Source organism: Hyaena hyaena, unplaced genomic scaffold (genome assembly GCF_003009895.1).
Source record: "Hyaena hyaena isolate Hyena2069 unplaced genomic scaffold, ASM300989v1 scaffold_287, whole genome shotgun sequence".
Classification (NCBI taxonomy): Eukaryota; Metazoa; Chordata; class Mammalia; order Carnivora; family Hyaenidae; genus Hyaena; species Hyaena hyaena.
Window position 1 is genome coordinate 2101649 of NW_024080919.1, and position 26326 is coordinate 2127974.

Sequence of the window (26326 nt, forward strand, 5' to 3'; positions counted from 1 at the left end):
TATTTTTGAGAGAGACAGCATGAGCAGGGGAGGGTCAGAGAGAGAGGGAGACCCAGAATTCAAAGACAGGCTTCAGGCTCTGAGCTGTCAGCACAGAACCCAATGCGCGGCTCAAACCCAAGAACCACGAGATTATGACCTGAGCCGAAGTCGGACACTTAACCGACTGAGCCACCCAGGTGCCCCTCTAATTAAATAAACATTAAAAAAATACTTAATACTGGGGCGCCTGGGTGGCTTAGTCGGTTAAGCATCCGACTTTCGCTTAGGTCATGATCTTGCGGTTCGTGGGTTCGAGCCCCACGTCGCGCTCTGTGCTGACTGCCAGCTCAGAGCCTGGAGCCAATTTCAGAGTCTGTATCTCCCTCTCTCTCTGACCCTCCCCTGCTCACGCTGTCTCTCTCTCTCGCCTAGAAATAAATAAAAAATATTTTTAAAAAAATACTTAATAAAATGAGTTGGGAAGTGTTTGGTTTTTTTTTTTAATGTTTTATTTATTTCTGAGAGAGAGACAGAGACAGAGACAGCATGAGCAGGGGAGGGTCAGAGAGAGAGGGAGACACAGAATCTGAAACAGGCTCCAGGCTCTGACCTAGCTGTCCGCACAGAGCCCGACGTGGGGCTCGAACCCACAAACCGTGAGATTATGACCTGAGCCGAAGGGGGAGGCTCAACTGATTGAGCCCCCCAGGCGCCCCAGTTGGGAAGTGTTTTGATGACTTTGTTGAAAGATTGCTATTCATTCTTCATTAAACAGTTGGTAGAGTTAGCCAGTGAAGCCATTTGTCCGGAGCTTTTCTTTGTGGGCTATTTTCTGGTGATTAATTTAATCCCTTATTATAGGTCTGCTCAAACTTCCATTATTGTCTTGGGTCAGTTTTGGTAATTTTATTTTTCTAGGGATTTCCCCATTTCTTTGAGGTTATCTAATGTGTTGACATACAGTTGTTCATAGTATTTGCTTATACTCCTTTTGTTTCAGATTGATCATAATGTCCTGTCTTTTATTCCTGATTTTTGTAATTTGAGTTTTCTTTCTCTTTTTTTCTTGGTCAGTCTAGCTAAAAGGTTCATCGGTTTTGTTGATTTTTTTTCAAAGAACCAATTTTAGCTTCATCAGTTTTTTTTTTTTTTTTCTATATCTCCCCCTTGTTTCTGTTTCTCTTTTCCCTGCTCTAATATTTATTGTTTCTTTCCATCTGCTTGCTTTGGGCTTTCTTAGAATGGAAATTTAGGTTATTGATTTAAAACTTTCTTCTATTTTAATGTAGTTATTACAGCTAGAAATTTTTGTCCATTCACTGTTTTTTCTCTATCCCATAAGATTTTATATGTGATGTTTTATTTTATTCATCTCAAAAGTATTTTTTGTGTGATTTTTTTCTTTGAGACATTGGTAATTTAGGAGTTTGTTACTTAATTTCCATATATTTCTGAATTTTCCAAATTTACTTCAGTTACTGATTTCTAATTTGATTTCATGTGATTTGATCATATTGTATGATCTCAATCTTTTTCGACCTACTGAGTCTTGTTTCATGGTCTGTCGTGGGGAATGTTCCATATGCACCAACATACTGTTGTTGGGAGTATTCTAAGTGTCTATTACATTTAATTGGTTTATACTGTTGATTAAGTCTTCTTTTCCTTGCTCATTTTCTGTCCAGCTATGCTGTTTTTTTAAGATTTGTTTGTTTATTTATTTACTTGAGAGAGAGAGAGAGGAGGAAGTGGCAGAGAGAGGGAGAGAGAGAATCCCAAGCAGGCTCTGTTTTCAGCACAGAACCTGATGCTGGGCCCGATCCCACAAACTGTGAGATCATGACCTGAGCCAAAATCAAGACAAGAGTTGGTTGCTTAACCCACTGAACCACTCAGGTGCCCCAGCTATTCTGTTCATTTTTGAAAGTCAGGTCTTAAACCACTTCACACCTGTCAGAATGTCTGACATGAACACCTCAGGCACTGACAGATGTTGGCGAGGATGCGGAGAAAGAGGCTCTCTTTGCACTGCTGGTGGGAATGCACACTGGAGCAACTGCTCTGGAAAACAGTAGGGAGGTTCCTTAAAAAATTAAAAATAGAACTACCCTACGACCTAGCAATGGCACTACTACGTATTTATCCAAGGGATACAGGAGCGCTGTGCCAGAGGGGCCCATGCACCCCAGTGTTTACAGCAGCTCTATCAACAATAAACAGTAGCCCATGGGGGCGCCTGGGTGGCTTAGTCGGTTAAGTGTCCGACTTTCACTTAGGTCATGATGTCGCGGTTCGTGGGTTCGAGCCCCGCGTCAGGCTCTGTGCTGACTGCCAGCTCGGAGCCTGGGGCCTGTTTCAGTCTGTGACTCCCTCTCTCTCTGACCCTCCCCTGTGCACACTGTCTCCCTCTCTCTCTCCTAGAAATAAATAAAACATTAAAAAAAAAAAATTAAAAAAAAAAAGTTTAAAAAAAAACAAAAAACAATAGCCCACGTATGGAAAGGGCCCAAATGCCCATCGACGGATGAATGGATAAAGAAGATGTGGTGCACACACAATGGAGGATTACTCGGCAATCAGAAAGAATGAAATCTTGCCATTTGCCACTACGTGGATGGAACTAGAGGGTGTCATGCTAAGTGAAGTTAGTCAGAGAAAGACAAATATCACATGACTTCACTCATATGAGGACTTTAAGATACAAAACAGATGAACACAAGGGAAGGGAAGCAAAAATATAAAAGGGAAGGAGACAAAACATAAGCTCTTAAGTATGGAGGACAAACGGAGGCTTACTGGAGGGCTGTGGGAGGGGGGATGGGCTACATGGGCAAGGGGCAGTAAGGAATCTGCTCCTGAAATCGCTGTTGCACTATATGCTAACTAACTTGGGTGTAAATTTAAAAAAATAAATGAAAAAAAAAAGAAAGTCAGATCTTGGGAATCCAACTCCTTCAGGTTTTTTTTGTTTTTATTTGTTTTTGAGAGAGACAGAGCATGAGTGGGAGAGGAACAGAGAGAGACAGATAGACAGAATCAGAAGCAGCTCCAGGCTCTGAACTGTCAGCACAGAGCCTGACATGGGGCTTGAACTCATGAACTGCGAGATCATGACCCAAGCCGAAGTCAGATGCTCAATCGACTGAGTCATTCAGGTGCCCCTTACTCCTTCAGTTGTGTATGTCTGTGAGAGTCCTTATTTTATTATTATTTTTTTGAAAGATATTTTCAGTGGTTGTGAAATTCTAGGTGACAGGATTTCTTCTTCTTTTTCTTTCTTCAACTGCACTTCAAGGCATTGCTCCACTGTCTTCCTCCTTGCGTTGTTTCTATTTAGGATTCTATTATTTGTGTTCTCCTGTATGTCATAGATATTTTTTCCACTCTTTCTGCTTCTAAGAGTTTCTCTTTTATCGCTGTTTTTGATCAGTTTGTTTATAACGTGCCTTGGTATAATTTTCTTCATGTTTATTTAGCTTCTTGGATGTCTGGGTTTTGTATGCAGCAGATTTGGACAATTTTTTCCATTATTTCTTCAAATATTTTTTTCTATCCCCTTTTCCCCTAGGTCTTTCAAGGATTCCTGTTACACATATTCAACCATGTGAAGTCTCGTAGGTTACTGATACTCTGCTCATTTTGTTTTTAATTCCTTTTTCCCCCCTCTGTTTCATTTTGGATAGTTTCTGTTGCTGTATTTGCTAAGATTTATTTTAACAGACAAATTTCGAGAAATTTGATTTGGGTCTTTTTTATATCTCCATAGCATGTTTATACTTTATCTACTTGAATATAAAAGAGGGGTGGAATGTCCTTATGTCCTTAGGTACTAATTTAATCATCTGTGCATTCTGAGTGTGTTTTATAGATTGATTTTTGTAATTATATATTGACTCTTCTAAACATAGGTTACAATTTTTTGCTTCTTTGCATTCTTGGTCATTTTTGATTGGGTGCCACGTATTGCAAATTTTACTTTGTTGGGTACAGCATATATTTATTTGTATGCACATCCTTTAAAAATATTCTGGAGATTTGTTTTAGATCAGAGTTATTTATAAACAGATCTTTTGAGGCTTGCCTTTTTAAGCTTTGTTAGGTAGGACCGTAGCTCCCTTTATCCTAGGGATAATTTTGCTATACTTCTGAGGCAGTACTCTTCTGGGCTCTTTGTTCATACTCCATGTATATAAAAGGTTTTGTACTCTCTGATGGGAACATGAAATGTTTCCAGCATGGTCTGAGCCTGCAGAACTGTTCCTTCTATTCCTTGTGAGCCTGGTTCTTTATTCAGCCTCAGGTTTATGTTCATCTGCGTGTACAGATCGTCGTTCAGCAGAAACCTGAGGGGAGCCCACTGCAGATGTCGAGTGCATGCTTCTCTCGGTGGACCCTCTCTGCACATCTCCACTCTCTCCTCTGCTTTGTCCTGTGAATTATTGTTGCCTTGACCTCCCTGAATTTTCAGCTGTGTCCTTAACTGAAGGGGCCAATGGTGCTCCCGGAGTTGTCCTTCCTACGTTAGAGCCCGGAGACTTTCTAGGCGATACGTGATGTCTTGTGGAGTTCACTGCATTTATTTTCCTTCTTTCAGGGATGTTTGTTTTCCACTGTCTGGAAATCATTGTTCCATTCGTTTTATTTTGTCTCTTTGTAGTTGTTTAACCCTGAAGGCTAATTCCAGTCCCTGTTTCTCCATCTTGACTGGATTTAGAAGTCTTCCTGAAGTTATTTTGAGCAGTGATAAGTCATACAACTTGACATATTTAGTGGTAGCAACTGGTAGATTACCACTTATCTCTCTAGCTATGGCTGGTAGGTTACAGTAGATATTCCGCAGCTTTTTCTAGTTGTGCTGTTGCAGCATTTAGGCCTCAGGATTTAGGATTCAGTAAATAAGACTCAGGGAAGTTCTCCATATGCGTATTATCCATAGCATTGCCAAATAAGATAGGTCACAACTATCTTACTGAAACTGGGACCACAAGATCCTGAAAAGTTTCTAGAAAGCAAGCTCAGTAAATGTAAATTGATTAAATGTAAGATACCAAGATATATAAAATACTACCACTCCAATCTGTTTAATTTTGTTATTTTTTAAAAAATGTTTCTTTTTATTTTTGAGAGAGAGAGAACACAAGTTGGGGAGGGGGAGAGAGGGAGACACAGCATCTGAAGCAGGCTCCAAGCTGTCCGCACAGAGCCCAGCGTGGGGCTTGAACTCAGGACCTGTGAGATCAGGACATGAGCTGAAGTCAGACACTTAACCGACTGAGCCATCCAGGTGCCCAACCATCTGTTTAATATTAGTGACTAAGGATAGTATAGTTGCTTTTGAAAGCTAGCACAGACCAAATAATAGAACTCAACACAGCACACCCAAAAATATAGGCCAATATATTGTATGAAAGTGATGGCTAAAATCTAAAATGAAATAGTAGCACGTTGGCTTACGCACCCTCCTGTATTGCTAGGAGAGAGGTAAGCAATGGTAGGAGTTCTCGTGAAGGATTGTGGGAATAAGGTTGAAGACTGATTATATCCAGTGAAGAAAAGAGTGAATCAAGTAATTTGAAGACAGTGTTTCTCAGGGTGAGCCAGAGACTTTGGGTCAGTTGCAGATTCTTGTCCCCTCAGAAGTACTGAATCAGAACCTGGTCTCAGTACAGACACAGGAAAATGTAGAGACGGTGATAATGATATGTGAACCAGAGGTGGAGGGAGGGATATAGTGAAACTGTAGTTACTTTTTAACCCATTTTTGCTTTGGATCTTGTGTTTGAGATGACCACTTGATATCCAACTGGATATATCTGATAACAAATGAAAATAAAGTCATATTGGAGATATACATCCCTTTTATCCATGGTAATGATGACTGAGGTGATGAAAATAGTCTACTGAGGGATGAAGTACAAAGAAAATCACTTAGTTTTAGGCACTGGACCTAGGAGGTAAGATGAGACAGATGGAATAATCAATGGTGTAAGTAGTGTATTATTAATAGTGTATTAAATGTAAAGTGTAATAGTGTATTATTACTAGTTTATTAAAGTAGTGTATTATTAATAGTGTATTGAAGGGTATGTTGTGTTGTGTTGTCAGAGGAAAATGAGACCTAAGAAGAGTATATTAACAACCCTGAGAACGTAGTGGTGACCACTGACAATGCCGTAAGGGAAGGGTGCAGTGATGTTTATAAATACCGGGTGCTTTAAGAAGTGGTCACTCAGGGGGCACCTGGGTGGCTTAGTCGGTTAAGCGTCCGACTTTTGCTTAGGTCATGATCTCACGGTTCGTGGGTTCGAGCCCCGCGTCGTGCTCTGTGATGACTGCCAGCTCAGAGCCTGGAGCCGGTTTCAGTCTCTGCATCCCTCTCTCTATCTGACCCTCCCCTGCTCACGTTGTCTCTCTCTCTCCTAGAAATAAATAAAAAATATTAAAAAAAAAAAAAAAAAAAAAGAAGTGGTCACTCAGGTACTGAACAGTCACTAATTGTGGCATCAGTCCATTAGAATTTATCCTTTAAGAGCAGGGGTCAGCAAATCTTTTCGTTAAAGGGCCAGATAGTAAATATTTTAGGTTTGGTAGTGCATATGGTCTCTGTTATAACTACTGACTCTGCTATAGTATGAAACTAGCCTCATTTATGTAAAAAATGTATGTGGCTGTGTCCCAGTAAAACTTTATTTGTAAAAACAGCTGGCTGACTGTAATTTGCTTACCTTTGAGCTAGAGGAACCTCTGCTTTTCAGCATTTTTTTCTTTTTCTTTTTTTTCTCTCATAGTTTATTATCAAGTTGGTTTCCATATAACACCTAGTGCCCATCCCAACAAGTGCCTTCCTCCATGCCCATCACCCCCCTTCCCCTCTTCCTCACCCCTAGCAATTTTTTTTCTGTACTGTTCTTCCATTCCATTTGAATTAAGATAGAAGTTAAGACTGGCTAACTTATTTCTGATAAAAAGGATTAAAACTAAGTATTAGTAATGAAGCTTAAAAAATTCCAGCAGAAATTACTATTCTGTTGATCTTATAAAAGTTAGTAAGCTTGACTAAACAGCACCCCCAGCATGCCCTCATGTATGAGATGGTAAAACTGAAATCGGAACATTTGCTCCCCCTTCTACCCCCAATAATGACTAATTCAGTGTGGTTTGAGTTGATTTATTTAACATTCTATCAATTGTAATAATAATTTGCTTTTACCTTTTCAGTCTCGGAGAAATCTCTGTGAAGAAGCTTTGTTAAAAATTAAAGGTGTTATTAGCTTTACTTTTCAAATGGCTGTTCAGAGATGCGTGGTGCGGATCCGTTCAGATTTGAAAGCGGAGGTTAGTATTTTAAATAAATGGCTGAATGTGCTTGAGGTTAATAGGTGAACAAATCACGTGTTCAAATTTGTTCCCTTTCATTCTGGCCTAGGCTTTGGCATCAGCAATAGCATCAACCAAGGTTATGAAGGCTCAGCAAGTTGTGAAAAGTGAAAGTGGAGAAGAGGTAAATGCTTTATTTAGTTTTCTTTATACCTGATTCTTGATTATTCCTTATGGCTGGCAAATTGCTAGTATTTTCAGGCTGTTAGTTGCCAAATATATAGGAATGTGATTGGGTCAAATTATTTTACTGTTTCTTGGCTAATAGCTCTTTCATAGAGATCTGTTGTAGACTTCAAGCTCTGTTCTTACGTTTTATGGATTTCAGAGTCTATCTCAGTGGATAGGTCTTCCTAATTTTATATAGAAATAAGGGATATAGAGGCTCCTCGTGTTGGTTTTATTTTAGGTATGTTATATTATTTTAGAGGGAGTGAGTGGGGAGAGGGACAAAGAGAGAGAGAGAATCTTCATCAGGCTCCATACTCAGCACATGATCCCAAGACCCTGGGATCATGACCTGAGCCAGAATCAAGAGTCAGATGCTCACCCAGGAGCCCCTTTCTAACCTTAATTAGTTTTGTCAGTCCAAAGTATAAATGTCTATTTCCACCATTGGGTAGGTAAATACAGTGAAAATTTTTGCGTCTTGATACTTTGACCACCATCTTTGTGATAGGGAGAACAAATCTGTATCCCCTTAGCTTATTTGTGTTTCTATAGAAAGGTTCAGTGGCCCTGCGGGGCCCACAGTAGCCAGATACTGTGAAGAGCTCCTGTTTTCTTTATTTTTTTTTTTAATGTTTTTTTTATTTATTTCTAGGAGAGAGAGAGAGAGACAGCGTGAGCAGGGGAGGGTCAGAGAGAGAGGGAATCACAGACTGAAACAGGCTCCAGGCTCTGAGCTGGCNAGAGAGAGACAGCGTGAGCAGGAGAGGGTCAGAGAGAGAGGGAGTCACAGACTGAAACAGGCTCCAGGCTCTGAGCTGGCAGTCCGCACAGAGCCCGACGCGGGGCTCGAACCCACGAACCGCGAGATCATGACCTAAGCGAAAGTCAGACGCTTAACCGACTAAGCCACCCAGGCGCCCCAAAGAGCTCCTGTTTTCTTTAAATACACAGGTTGCACATTTATTCCTAGAGCCTCAGGAGAAGAGCATCTTAATTTTCAAGTATATTTCTGCCTAATGCCGTGCTCAGCCGTTGGGCCTTTCTTCATGTAAGAGGGGCATTTTTAAAGGAATACAGCCACTGAGAATAGTTACAACGATTAGAATGAGGAGTGTAGTTGACCTTTAACTTAGGACATGGATCTGTGTCGGTCAGGTTGATTTTGTAACTCTTGCCATGTTCTCTTTATCAGATGCTGGTCCCATTCCAGGACACGCCTGTGGAAGTAGAACAGAACACAGAACTGCCTGACTACCTGCCTGAGGATGAGAGCCCCACAAAAGAACAGGACAAAGCAGTGTCCCGGGTCGGCTCGCACCCGGAGGGTGGGGCCAGCTGGCTGAGCACAGCCGCAAACTTCCTGTCCAGATCTTTTTACTGGTGACTTCAGTGTGCGTCTCAAAGACTGTGTGCACCAACAAGGGGCCAGTTTTCCATTGTGGTGAACTGTCAAGTGCAATTTACAATAAGTTATCATGAAAAGTTTTTAGATTACCTGATTGCGTTTGCTGCCTTCTACATTTTATTGGGCGTTTTGCCCCACTCGGAGGTAAAAAGGACAGAGGCTACAGCTGCAGTTGCTGTGTTTAGGAAGGTGCTTTGGTTTTGTTTTCCTTCAGTTGCCTCACTTTTTGAAAAAACATGGGTCCACCGTTAAACCAAACATGTATACGTGCAGCTTTACATTTTATCTTACGTGAAGCACATGATTAGGAAAACTTGTTTTCTCCTCAAGCCTCAGGACCTATCTGAAGAGAAGGTTTTTGTTTTTTGGTTTTTTTTGTTGTTTAGCTCAAGTTGTGCATGAATCACTGAATATTTTTCGCTGCTTTTCCTCATGAAACATACTTGCTTTGGTACTCTTCACTGAAAGTTGAACATGCTTCCCGTTATCCCCCGCTTGTGCCTTTTTTATTTTGCCAACCATGTTTATAGAAAGAACATTACTATGAAGACATTTGGTGAATTAAGGTATATTCATATGAAAGTAGCAGTCCTCTAAAAATACAAGTCGACAAAAGCTTTGCGATCTTATTTGTGGTAGTTTTAATAAGACTAACACAAAATCAGTCAAGAAGGAGGAAACCTGTGTATTAGCAAAGTGCTGTTGGAGACTGAATGTGACCAGCTGTGGTTCCAGTTAACTACTGTTTAGTTTGGTTTATATCAGCTCTTTACGAGTTCCGTCCGGCATACTATTGGGAGCAACTGTGAATGGTCTCTCGGCCTGACTTTGTGGTCATATACCGTCCCTTGCTAGGGGAAAAAAAAAAAAAAAAAGTAAAGAACTGACTTGAAAAAAGAAAACAAAAGTTGGATGCGGATAATGCCGCAGTCCCACTGGGTAGATAAGAGTCTAACCTTGACACCTGACTTGCTTGGCCGATGCCTGTTCAGTAGGTGTGTCCTTGTATTGCCTTTTGTGAATTTATTATGAACATGCAGTCGTACTGAATGAAAAACTCAAGTTATTGCTTATAAAGACATAAAGCCAGCATTGGTCCACTTAATCTTGTTTCTCATGTCCAGCCAGAAAAAAAGAACTTCAGTGAAGGTAAGAGAAATAAATATAAATATTTATACATATATATATTTTTTAGTAGATAAGAGCTAATTACATACATAATGCTTTATTAAATTCCTGAAATATTTGGCACCTAAAATTTTCTTTTTGGAAATATAGATAAATTTTAGGGCTCATATGATTAAGAAACTAATGTGGAGAAATTGAAATTCATTTTCATCAACATGTAGAGCTGCTATTTTACTACTTGGGGAGAATGTGAAGTGAAGATTGGACCCTGGAGGGTTTCCTTGCATTTTCATTGCTTCTCTTTTAGAGAAAATGAAAAGCATCCAGTTTCACTGGAAAAAAAAAATTATTGTAAAATACTTCAACAGGAATCTTGAGTTCACGACCTTCTGGAGGGAGGGGTATCGAGGGTATTAAGAATGATCTTTTCATGTGTCTGGGCTCGGATTCAGATGACGCGCACAACTGCAAATAGAAGCTTTCAGGGCATGAATTGCTTTCAGTGCATAATACAGCTTGCTGCCAGAACCAGATGTGTTGAAAAACGAAAACAAAACCACCTCCTTTCTATAGCCATTAAAACAAAGTTTACTGTTCTGTTTTGACAAGTTTGTATTTTATTTTGCATTGCCACACATCTGCCTATTTAAAAAACTCCATCTCTTTGGTAGCAGTGGTTCAGTACAAGTAGGTATTAACAGCTTGATGTCTGTGTGTTCTAAGTATTCTTTTATTCCAGGTCTTATAGAGCAGTTAAGGCAACTGTAACGGCATTTTTTGTTTTTTGAAATACAGTGTAAAATAATAAAAGGTAACACAATTAAAATTGAATGGATATTGCATTTTTGTGATGGAAGCATTATTGGTTACTCTTGAGCCTGGCACCGCCCGACTAATTCCCACGCATCTTCCGTTCCTGTCCTTCCCAGGGCCGCACCTGCCTCTCCTGGGTCTGGATCAGCCGCTCCTGTACATGCCCTCAGTGTAGCGTTTATCACATTAGGTCGAAATTATATTTACCAGTGTTTCTCCTCAGCTTAGCTCTGAGAACTGAGAAAGTCCCTAGCTGTACCTGGCTAGTAGTAAGTGCTCAAGTATATTATTAGGAGGATGAATAAGACATTTTTTTGAATCGTAAAAATTAATGAAAGATACTGATTAACCTGTTGGGCAAATAGGAAAAATGTCAGGTTGTTTATTTTTCCTTTTCTGGCATGTTTCTGATTTTTTGGTTACGATTAGCAAGTTTCTTCATTTGGTTTTTATTTTTCACAAAAGTGGGAGAGAAGCATAATATTTACTCTGTTCAGTGAAGTTAAGGTCAGCTTATCCTGATTCTTATAGAATTGTCATAGGAGAAAGTTATTTATTCATTTATTGTTTTGATTTCCTGTTTTATAACTTACTGTAGTTTATGTAATAATTTGAGTTTTTTCTTCATTGGTGGAATGGAGATAATTCTACTATTTATAGAGTCATTATTTGAATGCAGTGAGATCATCAGGAGTAACTTGAAACTAAAATCTTAAAATTGTGAGATGGAGTTATTGATTCTGGAAGTTTGACACGGTTCTCTTCTTGTCCTGAACCCCAGGTGAGACACTGTACCTTTCCAGACACACTCTGGCTCCTCATCTTCATGTAATCAGAGGGTAGCTTTTGAGGGTTAGTTCACAGCTCTGTGATTTTTATCTAAATGTCCCTTGAAGAATTCATCTGTTGCCAGGATTTCTGTTACCTTTGTGTGGATAACTTCTAAATCTCCATTGTACCGTCATCTTTGAGAACTCCCCTTCCCTCTACTATCCCTATCAGATGTAAAGTCTGTGAATTTTTGTTTCTCTTAGAACCAGGCTCATGGTAGCCATGCAGTAGATTTGAAACCTAATTCTGTGTCCGCCACTGTGCTAAGTGCTTTATAATAAATATTTAGTCCTTTAACCCTTAACAATTAGGAGGGAGGTGCTTGGGTGTCATCCTGTTACAGATGGGGAAAGTGAAGCAGAGAGAGAGTAGCTCACTCATCCCAGGTGACAGCGCTGGTCAGTGGTGAGGCCAGGACTCCAACCCAGAAAGTGTGGCTCCCGAGGCTATACCCCCACCGGGCAGCCTGCCTCTTGGGTCCTGCTCTCCCGCCATCATTCGCTTCCATACTCTCGTGCCTGAGTCACGTCAGGGGACTTGGACGCCTGTTAGCAGTCGGAAACGCTGGACGCCAGAAAAGTGAGGTGCATGACAGCCATGAGAGAGGCCGCAACAAAGGGAACATGCAGAGCAGCTGGTGTCTACAGAGGGAATCTCTGTTTGTCATGTGGATTGTGGGCCTTTCACAGTGAATGCCCAACTTCTGGACTTTGTGTAGTGGCTGTTCCAGACCTTAAAATACTACTTGTGCCACAGAAAACATGTTTGGGCCAGAAATTGGCTACTTTTACTTCTAGAGTAGCCATCTTCTAACCTATCAGATTAATCTTAACAGTATTTTTGTCATTTTCTGCTGTAATGTCAACAGAGGCCCCTGGCTTGGTTTAGACTGTTTGGCCTAGCACCAAAAATGCCATGGCAGTTGAGCTACCAACCTAGTCTTTCATACGTTCTATAGCGTTATTACAGATTTTCTGTATGTGAGGCATAGTTGTTTATCTCACTGTTAGAAAACGTCTGCTTTTGTTAGTCTTGCTTCTTTATTAAAATCTAAGTATTTTGTATTCATCCTACCCCCTAGATCTTTGCTTAGACTCTTTCTTATTTGGAATTTCCTCCTTTTTCTTTTTTTTTCTTTTTCTTTTTATTTTATTAAAAAAAATTTTTTTTAATGTTTTTATTTCTAGGGGAGAGAGAGAGAGACAGCGTGAGCAGAGGAGGGTCAGAGAGAGAGGGAGTCACAGACTCTGAAACGGGCTCCAGGCTCTGAGCTGTCAGCACAGAGCCCGACGCGGGGCCCGAACCCACGAACCGCGAGATCATGACCTGAGCGAAAGTCGGACGCTCAACCGACTAAGCCACCCAGGCGCCCCTCTTTTTCTTTTTTTTTTTTTTTTATTAAGTTTTTATTTATTTTGAGAGAGACAGAGACAGCATGAGCTGGGGAGAGAGAGAATCCCAAGCAGGCTTTGTCAGCATAGAGCCTGTTGTGGGGCTCAAACTCATGAACCATGAGATCATGACCTGAGCCAAAACCAGGAGTTGGAGCCTTAACCAACTCATCCACCCAGGCGCCCCATGGAATTTTCCCCTTTATACTACCATCTCCTTTAAAATATTTATTACAAAAAAGCTCAATATGCATAAAGAAATACATAAAGAAAACAAGTCCACTGTCATCTTGCAACATAAGTAGTACCAATAACTAAACATTTCGATTTATTCTTACTTGTTTTTAACCTGTTTCAGTTGGTAACTAGTATACACTTTAATTTTTATCCTTTTTTTTTTTTTTTTAAAGTAAGCTTCATGACCCTGAGATGAAGAGTCATATGTTCTACCAACTGAGCCAGCCAGGGACTGCTACCTTTTGAAATTTTGCTTTTTACTTTAAAAAATATTTTTCTGTTAATTTATTTTGGGTGGGGTGGGCGGCAGAGAGAGAGGGAGACCGAGGGTCCCAAGCAGGCTCCAGGCAGACCGTGGCGAGCCTGATGCAGTGCTCGAGGTTACGAACCGTGAGACCATGACCTGAGCTGAAGTTGTATGCTCAACCTGCTGAGCCACCCAGGCGCCCCAACACTTTAAATTTTTCTTTTTAATGTTCATTTAATTTTGAGAGACAGAGCATGAGCCAGGGAGGGGCAAAGAGAGAGGGAGACTGAATTGGAAGGCTCTGGGCTCTGAGCTGTGAGCGCAGAGCCCAAGGTGGGGCTTGAACTCACAGACTGTGAGATTATGACCTGAGCCAAAGTTGGACACTCAGCCTACTGAACAAGCCAGGTGCTCCAACACTGTAAATTTTTAAAGTGTTCAAAATAGGTATCTAAGTGAAAAGTGACTCTCTTGCTTTGAACCACCGTCTTCTGGTTCCCACCAGGGATAGCCATTGTTACTTAATCTCTGTGCCCTCCAAGCATATTCTGTAAGTTTACCAACTTTTTCAATTTTTTCCCCATACATGTAATAAAATGCCATGCACCTTAGATTTTTCTTTTGAAGTGTGTCTTAGAAATTATTCTATATCCTCATATAAAGCAGCTTTCTTTTTTCACAGCTTCATATTAATGTTCCATCATTTACTTAACCATTGTTTTGATTGTAATCCTTTGCTATTACTGACAGTGCTGTATTTAGTATATCTGTAGAGTGGATTTCTAGATGTAGAATTGCTACATTACAGCCTGTAGAGTGCCTTTAATTTTTATAGCTCCTGCCTCCTTAGAGATTATTCTAGTTTCTTCTCTCACCAGAATGATAGGAGTACCTGTTTCCCTTTAGCCTCTCCAGCTGTATTATGCTATAGTTAGCCCTTTGTGGTCTAAAAAAAGGGGGTAGCTTCTGAATAAGAGCTTTTTTATATATGTAAGAGCTATTTGAGCATTTTTTCCTCGAACTGCCCTTTTTTCATATGTCGGCAGAGGAGAGAGGAGATTTGAGTGTTGTTGTTTTTTTACCTGATTTATAAAAGTCCTTTAACATAGTAAAGAGATTTGTCCATTTCCTTAATGAAAATATTTGCAGTTCACACATTGCAACAGTATTTCCCACAGTACTGCACAGTGTAGTTTGTGCAAACAAATATTTTGAGTTATCCAGTAGAAGCAAAAATTGGGCAAAAAAAAAAATACTTTCAGAGGAAGAAGTGATTTCGCAATTGGTAGAAAAAAGGAATTTTGGCTTAAGTGAATTAGAAGACTGATAGGTAAGAAAGTACCATCGAATGAGTCAAAAATGGTACTAGGAAATGAATGGAGATGGAAGAAGGGAGGAAATACATGAAAAATCAGCCATACCGACCTTTCCAATGGATAAAATAAATAGGGCTAAAGCAAATGTAGATGAAAACCCGAAGGCAGCCTGTGAAAGTGTTGAGCCAGAAGTCAGGACTCAGTTTTAAGAGAGAAACTTCAAGGGAAAAAGGAATAATTACCTCTCAGTGCAGAATGTCAGAGGAAATGCATAGTATTTTAAGAAAAATTTAATTTATCACGTTCCTCCAAGCAACAGAAATCTTGTTTTTTTTTAATGTTTATTTATTTATTTTTGAGAGAGAGAGAGACAGACAGCGTGAGCAGGGGAAGGTGAGAGAGAGAGAGGGGGATACAGGATCTGAAGCAGCTCCAGGCTCTGAGCTGTCAGCACAGAGCCCGACGCGGGGCTCGAACCCACGAGCCGCGAGATCGTGACCTGAGCCAAAGTCGGACGCTCAACTGACTGAGCCACCCATGTGCCCCAGAAATCTGTTTTTTAAAAATTCATGTAGGGACGCCTGGGTGGCTCAGTCGGTTAAACATCCGACTTTGGCTCAGGTCACGATCTCATGGTTCGTGGGTTCGAGCCCCGCGTCGGGCTCTGTGCCGACAGCTCAGATCCTGGAGCTGCTTCAGATTCTATGTCTCCCTCTCTGACCCTCCCCTGCTCATGCTGTCTCTCTCTCTCTCTCTCTCTCTCTCTCTCTCTCTCTCTCTCTCAGAAATAAATGAAACATTAAAAAAATTTAATTTATGTAAAAAAAAGATTAGATTCATGTGACCCATCGCATTAAAGCAAGATGTATCTAGTGGGAACAAAACCAAGTCTTTCTGGTCCCACTGAGAAAAGAGAACTAGTTTAAGTTAAATTCAGTAGAAAACTAGCTCAAGGAGATTAAACAATGTTTCAAGACACTTGTGAAGATCTTTATGGTGCCAAGCAGCTGTTGTTAACCTCCACAGAAGTTACATTAGACATCTAGCTTTTATATTCAAAAAGTCATATTAGAAATAAAAACTGAAGGTACATTCCTTACTCTTTATGGTGCAGTGTTTCTGGTTGGTGAAGCTCAAAGGAGACCAAGCAAATGCCAGCAATCACCCACTCCTGATGAAGGGAGCCCCGGGCCTCTATCAGAGTGGGGCACTTGCGGGTGTTATCCAGTTATGTCATTAAATTCAGTTACTAAGTATTTGGAAACCGATATTCTGCCAGTCATGGTGCTTATTCGGGGGACCACAGACCCCCTTCGTGAGGCACGCAGGCTAGTGGGAAGGAAGGTCGTGGAACACATAATGACAAATGTGATGTCTGACAAGCCAGGTTTGGGAGACCTGACGCTGTGGGGAAGGGAGGTGGGGGAATCAGGTTTCTTGAAGAAATTAAGATTTATGTCAAAACGTGAATGATGAGCAGGAGTTCGCTGGCCAAGCGGGGCAAGGAAAGCGTTCCAGACACAGGGAACTTTACGAGGCTGGTGTGTGGAGTCTAAAGTGAGCCTCGAATGTTGGTGGGGGCAAGATGAACATGACTCCATAGGCCTTTTGATTTAGTCCCTGAATATTATATTTCCTCCCCTAAAGTAAGTAGTTGACTTGCTGTTAAGTATTTGTACATTCATAAATATAATAGCTACCCTGTGTGTCTTGCGGTTGCTAACTGCTCTTGTCTAGTGTTCATTTGATCTTTACAATAATCCCGCAAAGTCTGCGGGGGAAAATGGATGTTACATGTGACGAAACTGAAGCTTGGGTTTGGTAATTTGCCAAAGTGAGCTGACTTTGGCTATCATGCTGAGAAGGGATCTGGGAGGAGAAGAGTGACTCTGAGAACACCGGGTTATGAGGCTGTTCCATACCTGCATACAGGGCCAAAGGAGGCTTGGAATTGGGGAAGTGTCAGTAGGCATGCAGAGAGGCGACCTGTCTGAGAGACTGTTTTAGGCAGTTCCAAAGAAGGACCTGGCGACTTCGTTGTGAGAGGAGATGCCCAGGACTTAGCAGCTGCCTTGATGAGCGGTGCTGAGGGCTCACGGGCAAGAATGTCAGGGATCCAGGCGTGTGTTTTAAGACGGAAGAGTCTAAAATGTTCAAATATTAGTGGGATGGATTCAAGAGAGAGCTGAGATACAGAAGAGAGAACATTCCGTGTAGAATAGGCTCAGGGGCAAGTAGATCCAGGTTAGGGGTGGGAGGACTGGCCTTCGAGAGGTGAGCTCCTCCGAGTCCTTCTGTACAGCCGAATGGAGGCTTCCTCGGCTGGCCGGTAAGGCACTCTATATATTACGCTTCTTACATTGCTCGTGGATTAAAAAGGCAGGAGGAATGGTTTTCTCTTGTCTATTTAAAATTCAATCGGAATGAGAATGTGCTCAGTCTTAATAAAGTAGTCACTTGTATTTTTTATATTGGCATGGGTGAGCTTATTTCCATGACAGATCGTCAGACTCCAAGATTACTGTCAGGTTTCGCTGATTCCTTCATTTGATTTTTGCTCTAGTTGAGTGGGTCTCAGCCCTGTCTGTACATTAGGGTCACCTGCATGCTTGTAATAAATAGGGTTGTTTGTGTCCCCACTCCAAACACTTGAACCAGAGTCTCTGGGGACAGAGCAAGGGCACGGGTGGATTTTTTTTTGGGGGGGGGAGGGGTTGTTTGTTTAAACAACTTTGTAGTAATGCTAATATGCAGTCAAGACTGAGAGTCAGGACTTTGTTTTGTACTTTTAAGATCTAAGGATCTCGGGGCGCCTGGGTGGCTTAGTCCGTTAAGCGTCCGACTTCAGCTCAGGTCATGATCTCACGGTTCATGGGTTCGAGCCCCACATCGGGCTCTGTGATGACAGCTCAGAGCCTGGAGCCTGTTTCAGAGTCTGTGTCTCCCTCTCTCTCTGACCCTCCCCTACTCACGCTGCCTCTCTCTCTCTCTCCTAGAAATAAATAAAAAATATTAAAAAAAAAATAATAAAATGAGTTGGGAAGTGTTTGGTTTTTTATTTAAAAACAAAAAAGATCTAAGGATCTCACGAGAGCTGTTATCTTAAGCTTTTGCTCAGTTTAGGAAAGCCCCCTTTCTCCAACCAATTGGTTTCAGAAACTACACACAGTGATATTGACAGTGAAAGCCTTTATACAAAAATTTTAATTGTTAGTTGAATATCGTTGGTATTCTACCAGTTACGTGGCCTTTTATGGTTTTTAGTGTGCTCATTTTGCGCTTGCACTTACATTTCGTGTGTTTCCTGTTATAAATGTCAGGAAACTTTGGCCTCCCTAAATAACATCAGGCATCATGCCACCTATTTGATCGCAGATATTTTTTACAGATTTGGAGTTTCTTGACCTTGAAATTTTCCTTTATTTTAGCCCCAAATAGTATCACCTGTTTTGAAATATTTCAACAATACATATACCCCAAAATGTTTGGATTTTTCAGATATCTACAATCTAGACCATGATCAAAGTAAAAAGATATTAAAAAGTCAAGAATATAGTTTGAAAATTTCTTAGGGTGCTGCTGGGCAGAAAGCTTAGATTTAAGCAAATGAATACTTAAAATGGATATAAACATTTTAGAGCTAGCAGCAATTCAGAGCATAAATGCTTTAGGATGAAGAAGCCTTTGATAGTTGTAATAAGCTTGCATTGTATTTGGTATCTGTTGTAAATCACAACTCGGACTATTATATAGACATGGAATTATGTTAGTCTACGAGTCACACATTTCCTGTATATTTCTAAATTCTCCACATTAAAAATATTAATCCAAAACTAGAAGCAAGAATGGCAGCTATTTTATATGACTTTTTAAGCAAGTTGTGGCTATTATTTTTCTTCACCTGATTCAGAGGAATGCATAGGATGTATTCATGTATAACACACCTGTTAGTGCTTACTATAGAGGAATGGTATTGACAATTTAATTTCAGTTGCCTACATTTTCAAAACAATGAAGACCTATCACTGACCATAAAATAGAAATCAACCATTCAAAACAGTTGAACATTTATTGTATCATTTACTCTATAGAGGCAATCTCATTATTACAGTAAATATAGCCAGTTTATGTGCATATGTAGACAGGGATCTATAATGTACATGGCAGCTTATAACAAATACACAAATGTAATGGATATTTTGGGTTATTTTCAAAACAAGCTTATATAAAACAGATTCTGTGGCTGTGTGCTAAGGAGTGGTTTCGATTGGAAGACTTGAAAAATTTTTAATGAAAATTTGCCTCCCTCCCCCTTTTTTTTTTTGGCAGATGAATTACTGAAGAAAAAGTGTGAAAGCAGATTGATTCTGTACCCACTTTTTAGATTTCAGGTTCACATGCATCGTAATAAAGTTTCCTCCGTGTGGTCTTAATTCAGTGAAGGCTTTCTGGTTTGGCGTTCATATACATAATTGTGCAAAGGCTTTATAGTGTAATATCTTTGTGATATGTAGAGGCATAACAAAAGTAAGTCTGAAACTGATATATAAATGTGCTCTATAAAATCCATAATATTAATAAATCTGAATTGCTTTAAAGAAAAATCTTGGATGGTATGTGAAATTAATAAATAGAGATACCCTGATTTTCCATTATATTTTACTCTTTCAGGTTAAAAAGAGGACAAAGTACCTATGGTACTTAGGGGTAGGTAGCAGCCAAGGAAGGAAGAAAGCAGTACAGTTCCTGAGTTTAGAGTTCTGACTCAGAACCCTTCTTTGGCCTAAACGAACACAAGTGTCTAGTTGAATAAACAGTATTCATTATTTATAATATCATATGGATGTATCATTCCAGAATCAAATCTAGCTCAGTAATAAATTAGTCAACAAGTCACGTTATGAGTTATTTTAGGAAAATTTCCCAGCTAAATCTTACATTGAACCTATCTAGTTTCGTAAAACTCTGTTCCAAAGAACTGACTAGCTTTGCCAGACCTCATCCCCGTCTGCTGTAATGCCCATCACCATGGTTCCTGAAGGGGATGAAGGGAGTGGTGGTGTTTCCACACTATCTGGGGACACATTCACGGATCATGCCCACACGCTGCTGTGGTTGTAGTGAACTATTTATTGGCACTTAGTGTGCTGGAGGCGAAGATGCTATGTGTCCTCCAGCGCTCAGGACAGTCCTAAAGGTTGACAGTTGTTCTGTCCAAACTGCAAGCAGAGAATCATGGATAATAAATATATTGAATTCAGACAACCAATACTACCATAATTTTGCTGACTAATAAAATACGTATGCTTAGATATTACACAACTTTTTTTTAGTATGAATCAGTAGTGGGCTCAGATTTTAAAACAAATTGAGGTAGAAGATTTTTTTATGTTATATGTTCATTAAATCTCAAAGTGAAATTATGGTAGCTATTAGGAGATCATGAAGTCCTACATCCTTAATGAGGAGATGTTTCTTTAATCATTGACTGATGTTCTGATGGAAGGTGGGTTGGTCAGTCTAAACAATCTCCACTCATAAGCACTAAATTTAAGAAACAATTACATTTTACTAAACTGAATCAAATGAATAGTGATTTATGAGTAAGTATACTGAATTTCTTACATTAATTCTGAAAAGTTTAAGCCATCCATTTTTTCTAATGAACCCAAGCGTCCTTAAACTATATTTCTGATTTTTTATACAAAACAGGAAGAGGGTACAGTTCGTTCACTTGACCAGAGATGAATAATATGCTACGGGAAAGGTAGCATTACTAGGAATAAGAACCTCTTAAACTTTCGTTATCCTATTTCAGCAAGATAGCGATGGCATTCCTCATTTTCACTAGCCCTGTAATACAAATTGCTGAAAATTTACATTTCCTGAGGCTGTTACTCCTGTCACAGACTGTTTTACCTTTTCCTATTTTGGACTTCTACATTCAACAGCTAAAATTATTGTATAGTAATTAATTTATATTCTTTTCATGTTCCCATTACGATTATACCAACATTAGCTCTTGATTTACCTATTAAGAAACCTACTAAGTCAGCTCCTTAGAATCCCAGGAAACCTCAGGTCAGGGTCCAGCTCTAGCTTAAAACCTGTGTGACTTATTTGTGCTCTTCAGTTTCTCATATGCAAAATAAGGTTAATATCTAGCTTCACGTGATTTGTATGAGGCTCAGCTTATGTAGCATTTTAATTTTATTTGGAATGTGAGTAAACTTGGACTTAAGAATCTTTAAAAATTTTTAACCAAGGATTTGTCTTTCTAAAAATAATCTCGTGAACTTACCGTGAAAATATGAATAATGCCTTCAAATGATCTTGGTGATCATTTGGAAGGGCTTGGTATTTGGTATTTGTACTAAATAAGGATGGAGCCTTAAAGTGACAGCCTGTAAGTTGCCTTTGTCAGAGGAAAGTAGCCCAAAGCAACTTTGTCTGTGTGTTTTCATTTCGCTATGGTTTTGACTCAGCCATGACCATGATTCTTTGGGGTCAGAGATGATGGATAGTGATGAAATGACCCAGTCAACTTTCAGCTTGGATTTTTTGGAGTTAACAAGCCCTGACATAAACAGAGACAACAATGTCAAAGTACTAGTTATTGATGCTGATATATCTTAAATCTTTCTCCTTTAAATTTACCTAGGATGTTTCTTATTTCGAGCAGAGCAATACAGAAATTGGTATCAAGAGTGGGATATGAACCACCATTACAAGACCTTTATTTCATTATCAGTATCTTCATGGACATAGGTGAGTCCCATACATTCAAATTTTATGACTCCAACTGAGTCCAGAGAGGAGTAATAGAGAAGGGCTGAGAATTTAAGTCATGCAGTCACTTCCACCTACCATTTCTCTCGAGCATTCCCACAGACTAAGTGTTAAAAGGGAGATGTTAATCTATAGCTCCCTCAATTGGTCATAGATTCTCTAAGCCCTGTGGTGTGAGCTTCTCACTGTGCAGGGTGTGATTCTAGTGTTTAAAGATAAGTTTTTTTTATACAAGATGGCCTCAGATACAAGCCAACTACTTCATCTGGTGCTCACCCAAAGAATGAGCCATCTGTTTGAATGCTGAAGGAGAAATTGGCTGTGTTGGACATATTGAGAGTCTGCCTCCAACATGGTCTGTAAATGTTGTATACTGTATTTTAAAGGTGACTTAGATTTCCAAGCATAATTTTGACTTTATGAGATTTTTTTCCTTGTATGTATATCTCTGTATGAGAAGTAAACTCCACTATAGTAAATGCTGCCTCCTTCCAGTTTCCCTCATTACTGGATAACACAGATAATTGCAACAGTTGTTTATCTTCCAAGGTGTATGGAGACATTTATTTATTTTTTTTTCATTAAAGGAATTAAAATAATGACCTGAATATAAAGCAAGGTTTTGAGCAAATATTTTTTAAAGTTTGAATATAGCTACAAATGACCCATACAGACTCAAAGCCATTATACAATTTAATCAAATTGCATAATTAATGAAATAAGCCCTAGTTGTGGTAGCAGCTACACTTGTATGTTTACCTTCTATAATCCTTTGCCCGGTCGAGAAGGCTGTGTGGCAGAGTTGGCTTTGCTCTAGAAGATGATACTCTAGACCAGAGATCAGCAAACTTTTCCTATAAAGGACCAAATTCACCAACAGTGAATATTCTGGAAGGGATAAAAAAGAAAAGAAAAGAAAGGCTTTGCAGGCCATAAAGTTTGTTGCAGCTATCCAACTCTGCAGTTGTACCAAGAAAGCAGCCATAGACAATCTGTAGACAAATGAGTGTATATGTTACAATAAAACTGTATAAAGAAAGGCTGGGTTGGGCCCCTGGGCTGCCCTGAGCTAGAAAATGATGTGCTAGGCAGTGGTTCTCTTAAGTTTGATCCCCAGACCAGAAGCATTGATATCACTGGGGACTTGTTAGCAATGCAGGTTCTCAGACACCACCCAATAGGGTCAGAAATGGGCTAGTTGGGTCCAGCAATTAGGGTTTTAATAAGCCTACCAGGGGCCTCCAATGCATGCAGACTGAAGTTTAAGAACCACTGCTATAAAGATCTAGACCCCTCTGAGGCCAACCCTAAACCTACACAAGATGATATTTTTGGTAGTGTCACCTTTGTGGACAATAAAGTAATTTGAATACTGAAGTAACAATAAGCACTGTATTGAGTCAGACAACAGTTTTATAGTAAGGAAATTTTCTGTTTTCCCGATTTCTGAAGTTGTTTTTTCTGTTTAATATGTTTGAATGTATTATAAATTTCTCTTGAAAAAAAGCTTCCCTTAAAATTGAGACCAGCTTTTGTTTGTGCTATCATCATATATACTAAAGCCTATGAAAATAGTACAAAGTTTCCCATTGTGGGATTTATTTTAGAATGGAACGTAACAGTGTTGCAAAGTTGTTGCATGTGATCGTTTCCAAAGTGTTTAAAAGACCCATATCCTACTGGGTGCCTGGCTGGCTCAGTCAGTAGAGCATGTGACTCGATCTTCAGGTTGTAAGTTTGAGCCCGATGTTGGGTGTAGAGATTACTTTAAAAAGACCCATGTCTTATGAATGAGGGTGTGATATTCAGTAAGGATTTTCCTGTTATTCTGGAATTGCTGGCAAGGCCCAAAGCTGAGAACAAAGGGTACTAAATTCTCCCATATTCTACTGACCAACACTGCCAAATTCTGGATTTATTGTATCAACCACTTTCTTCACCCACAAGTTTATGTAAAAAGTCTGAGGAAGGGGGAGTGAAATTTTGACCTTAAGGGGAAACAGTGTAGCAGGGGACTTCTTCCTCTTCTCCTGGTGGTTTCTCCCAGGCTTGGGGGAATGGAATGGGTGGCTTCAACACAATCAATCTGAGACCAAGAGTCTTAATAGGTCCTTCTGGTATTGTTACTTCAGTGGAGTATGAACAAAGCCTAGAGAGAGCAGGAAATAGATCCCATAGAATTTGGGGCAGTCTGTGTACGTAGAAACTACTATCTGCTTCTGTCTACAGGTCTCTGAAGTCAAGAGGTCAGCAAGAGAAGCCTGTGTCAGCAGAGGATGAAGGGACCTCGATGTGGATGTGGAGTGGGTGCCTGCATAGAAGAGGGTCAGAGCTGCCACGCTGCTCTAGGTTTGCAAACCCTCAGGCTACGGAAGAGTTCCATAGAGATTCTTTGGGCTCCTTGAGAAGGAACGTGAAGTTGAAGGAAGGACAGGAACTGTACAGTTACCTCGGTCAAGTGAGAAGACGGCCCACCTCCAGAGGGGCTTTGAGGACATTTATCACATATGGGTCAAAGGAATAAGCTCCTCCTCCGGTAGGGGGCTGAGGTGAAGCTGACAGTAGCCCAAGAAAACCACCAGCACGAGACAGAACCAAGTCCAGTCAATAGAAATGAGGGGCCCTTGCCACCACCACCTACTTGTCTCTACCTCCCTCACCCGCCCTCCTTGCTCCCAACACCAGACTTGCAGATGGAAAGGGAGAGAGTATTGATGCTGCTACAAGTCCTGGAGCTGCCATCCGGCCATGAGGGAGCTGGGTCTCGGGGCAGGGGCGCAGAAACGGGGCTCTGCATCCGGCCATGACGGAGCTGGGTCTCGGGGCAGGGGCGCAGAAACGGGGCTCTGCATCACATGTGAATGTCAAGAACTATTGGAGGGTCTGGCTTTACCTTGCGAGCTAACAAGTTAGCCTCCATGTCCGATGGCAGAAGACATTAGACTCCTGGGTCAGAAAAAATCGCATATGTTACTCACCACACCATAAGAGCATGAGCCTCAGCATTTTGGCTGGTTTGCCTTGCCCCAAAGTCCCGTTGAGGGTAGGAGTGATTCGTGGGCTGAGATGATATGAACATACGAAGTGAGTTATGCTCCAGGAGAAGCCAGGAACAAGAGCCCAGTGCTTTCTGAGCAAACAGCAAACGTAGAAACGAGTAAGCGAGCCAGTTCCCTCTTTTATTTAAGAGTGAGCAGTTAGTGGTCGTCTACGCTGGGAGAAGGACGAGACAAGGGATGGCGTCCAGGGTGCAAAGTTCAGGGAAGCACACAGTCCTAGGTTTGTACAGTGCAGCATTAGCACCTAAGCATGAGAAGCTCCTTGGCTTGTGTGTCCTGGACACCTTGCTCGCCCCACCCTGCTGCTGGCTGTGGTAGTCACGCTGGACTACCTCGACTTCCTTAGTTGTCTGTGTGAGCAGTTCCAGAATTTGCTTGGTGTCAGAGGGCGCACCCTGGCCGCCCAGCACACTCAGTAGGCATGTGCCTCCTGACAGTGAGACTGAAGCTCAAAACTGAACTGTTTTCAATAATTCATGGGTCAAATCCAACCCCAGTCCATGGTTTTGACATATTTTTTAAAAAGGATTCCAAAATAAACAAGAATATGTAACAGAGATCACATGTGACCCACAAAGCCTAAACTATTTACTATCTGGTTCTTTTAAAAAAAAAAAAGTCTGCTGACTCACACAAAAACTGAAAGGAATTTAATTTGTGCGTATCTTTAAAAGATGAGAGAGGGAGACTAAAAGTGGTATAGCTTCGGGCAGTGATTAAAAAAAATGTTTTACATTTATTCCCCTAAAGAGCGGTGTTTCTTCAATAAGCTATTTACTCAGATGATAGACAGTAATTCAAGTGACAAAAACCCAACTTTAATTAAAGCTAAAAGAATGCGTTGGTTCATATAGACACCTATATGAAGACATAGGGGAGAAATAGAGTCAGCCGCAGGGCCGGCTGTGTCTGGGGATTTGGATGTCACTGGAACCTGCGTACACGCTGACTTCATTTTTGCCTCTGCAGACCGCCACGGAAGTGCTTTCCCTGAACGGCAGGGAACAAAGCTCAAGCCACTCGAGAACCCTCCCCATGCCTCTCTGAGAGGCAATATGGAGTCTGCATCCCAGCTACAGGATGGGCCAGTGTCCAACGCTGGAGCAGCATCGTGGCCGGGCTGGGAGACGAACTACGTTTGTAGGCCAGCCCCGTGCTACCTCTGGGGCCAGCGGGCGGCCAGAGCTGTTAGAGAGCCAGGAAGGGCAGATGCGACCCTGGGGATCGCTGGCAGCTGCCTCAATTTGTGTCTAACTGTGTCCTTTAGTTTGGAATAACGTGTGAGATTTTAAGGCCCTGTCAATGTCTGCAGTTGAAGCTCTTAGCCTATAAAATTTTCATGTGTTTAAAATTAGCTGCTCTGTTTCTGATTGATGTATCGGATTGGCCTCTCTGCCCTTGTTTCTACAGTTTTACCACGTTGTTCGGAGCTGTGTTCTACTGTGACGATGCCTTGCAGCTCCTCTTTTATTGTGGGCTTACCATGGAAGAGTTGCTTAGGGAACTTTGATTAATCGTCCCATTATGGGCAGGCAGTCCGGTCTTTCTGGCCTTTCTAGCCAGATAGTTCTATGGCAAAC

At 40.8% G+C, this 26326-nt stretch overlaps 1 protein-coding gene and 1 long non-coding RNA gene across 2 annotated transcripts in view; both read left to right on the top strand.

Moving 5' to 3' along the window:
* The window catches only part of ARMC1 (armadillo repeat containing 1), a 39193-nt gene extending 28299 nt beyond the window's left edge, over positions 1-10894 (top strand). The window contains exons 5-7 of the mRNA XM_039246996.1: positions 7201-7317; positions 7409-7483; positions 8723-10894. Coding sequence (XP_039102927.1) covers positions 7201-7317; positions 7409-7483; positions 8723-8914 — 384 coding nt within the window. The 3' untranslated portion in view covers positions 8915-10894. The remainder of the gene's footprint in view (positions 1-7200; positions 7318-7408; positions 7484-8722) is intronic.
* A 7028-nt stretch (positions 10895-17922) lies between these two features.
* On the top strand, positions 17923-26100 carry LOC120241697. The gene is made up of 4 exons (XR_005530931.1): positions 17923-19425; positions 21581-21666; positions 23917-24036; positions 25716-26100. It is a non-coding gene; the product is annotated as an uncharacterized LOC120241697 (long non-coding RNA).
* The last annotated feature ends 226 nt before the right edge of the window (positions 26101-26326 follow it).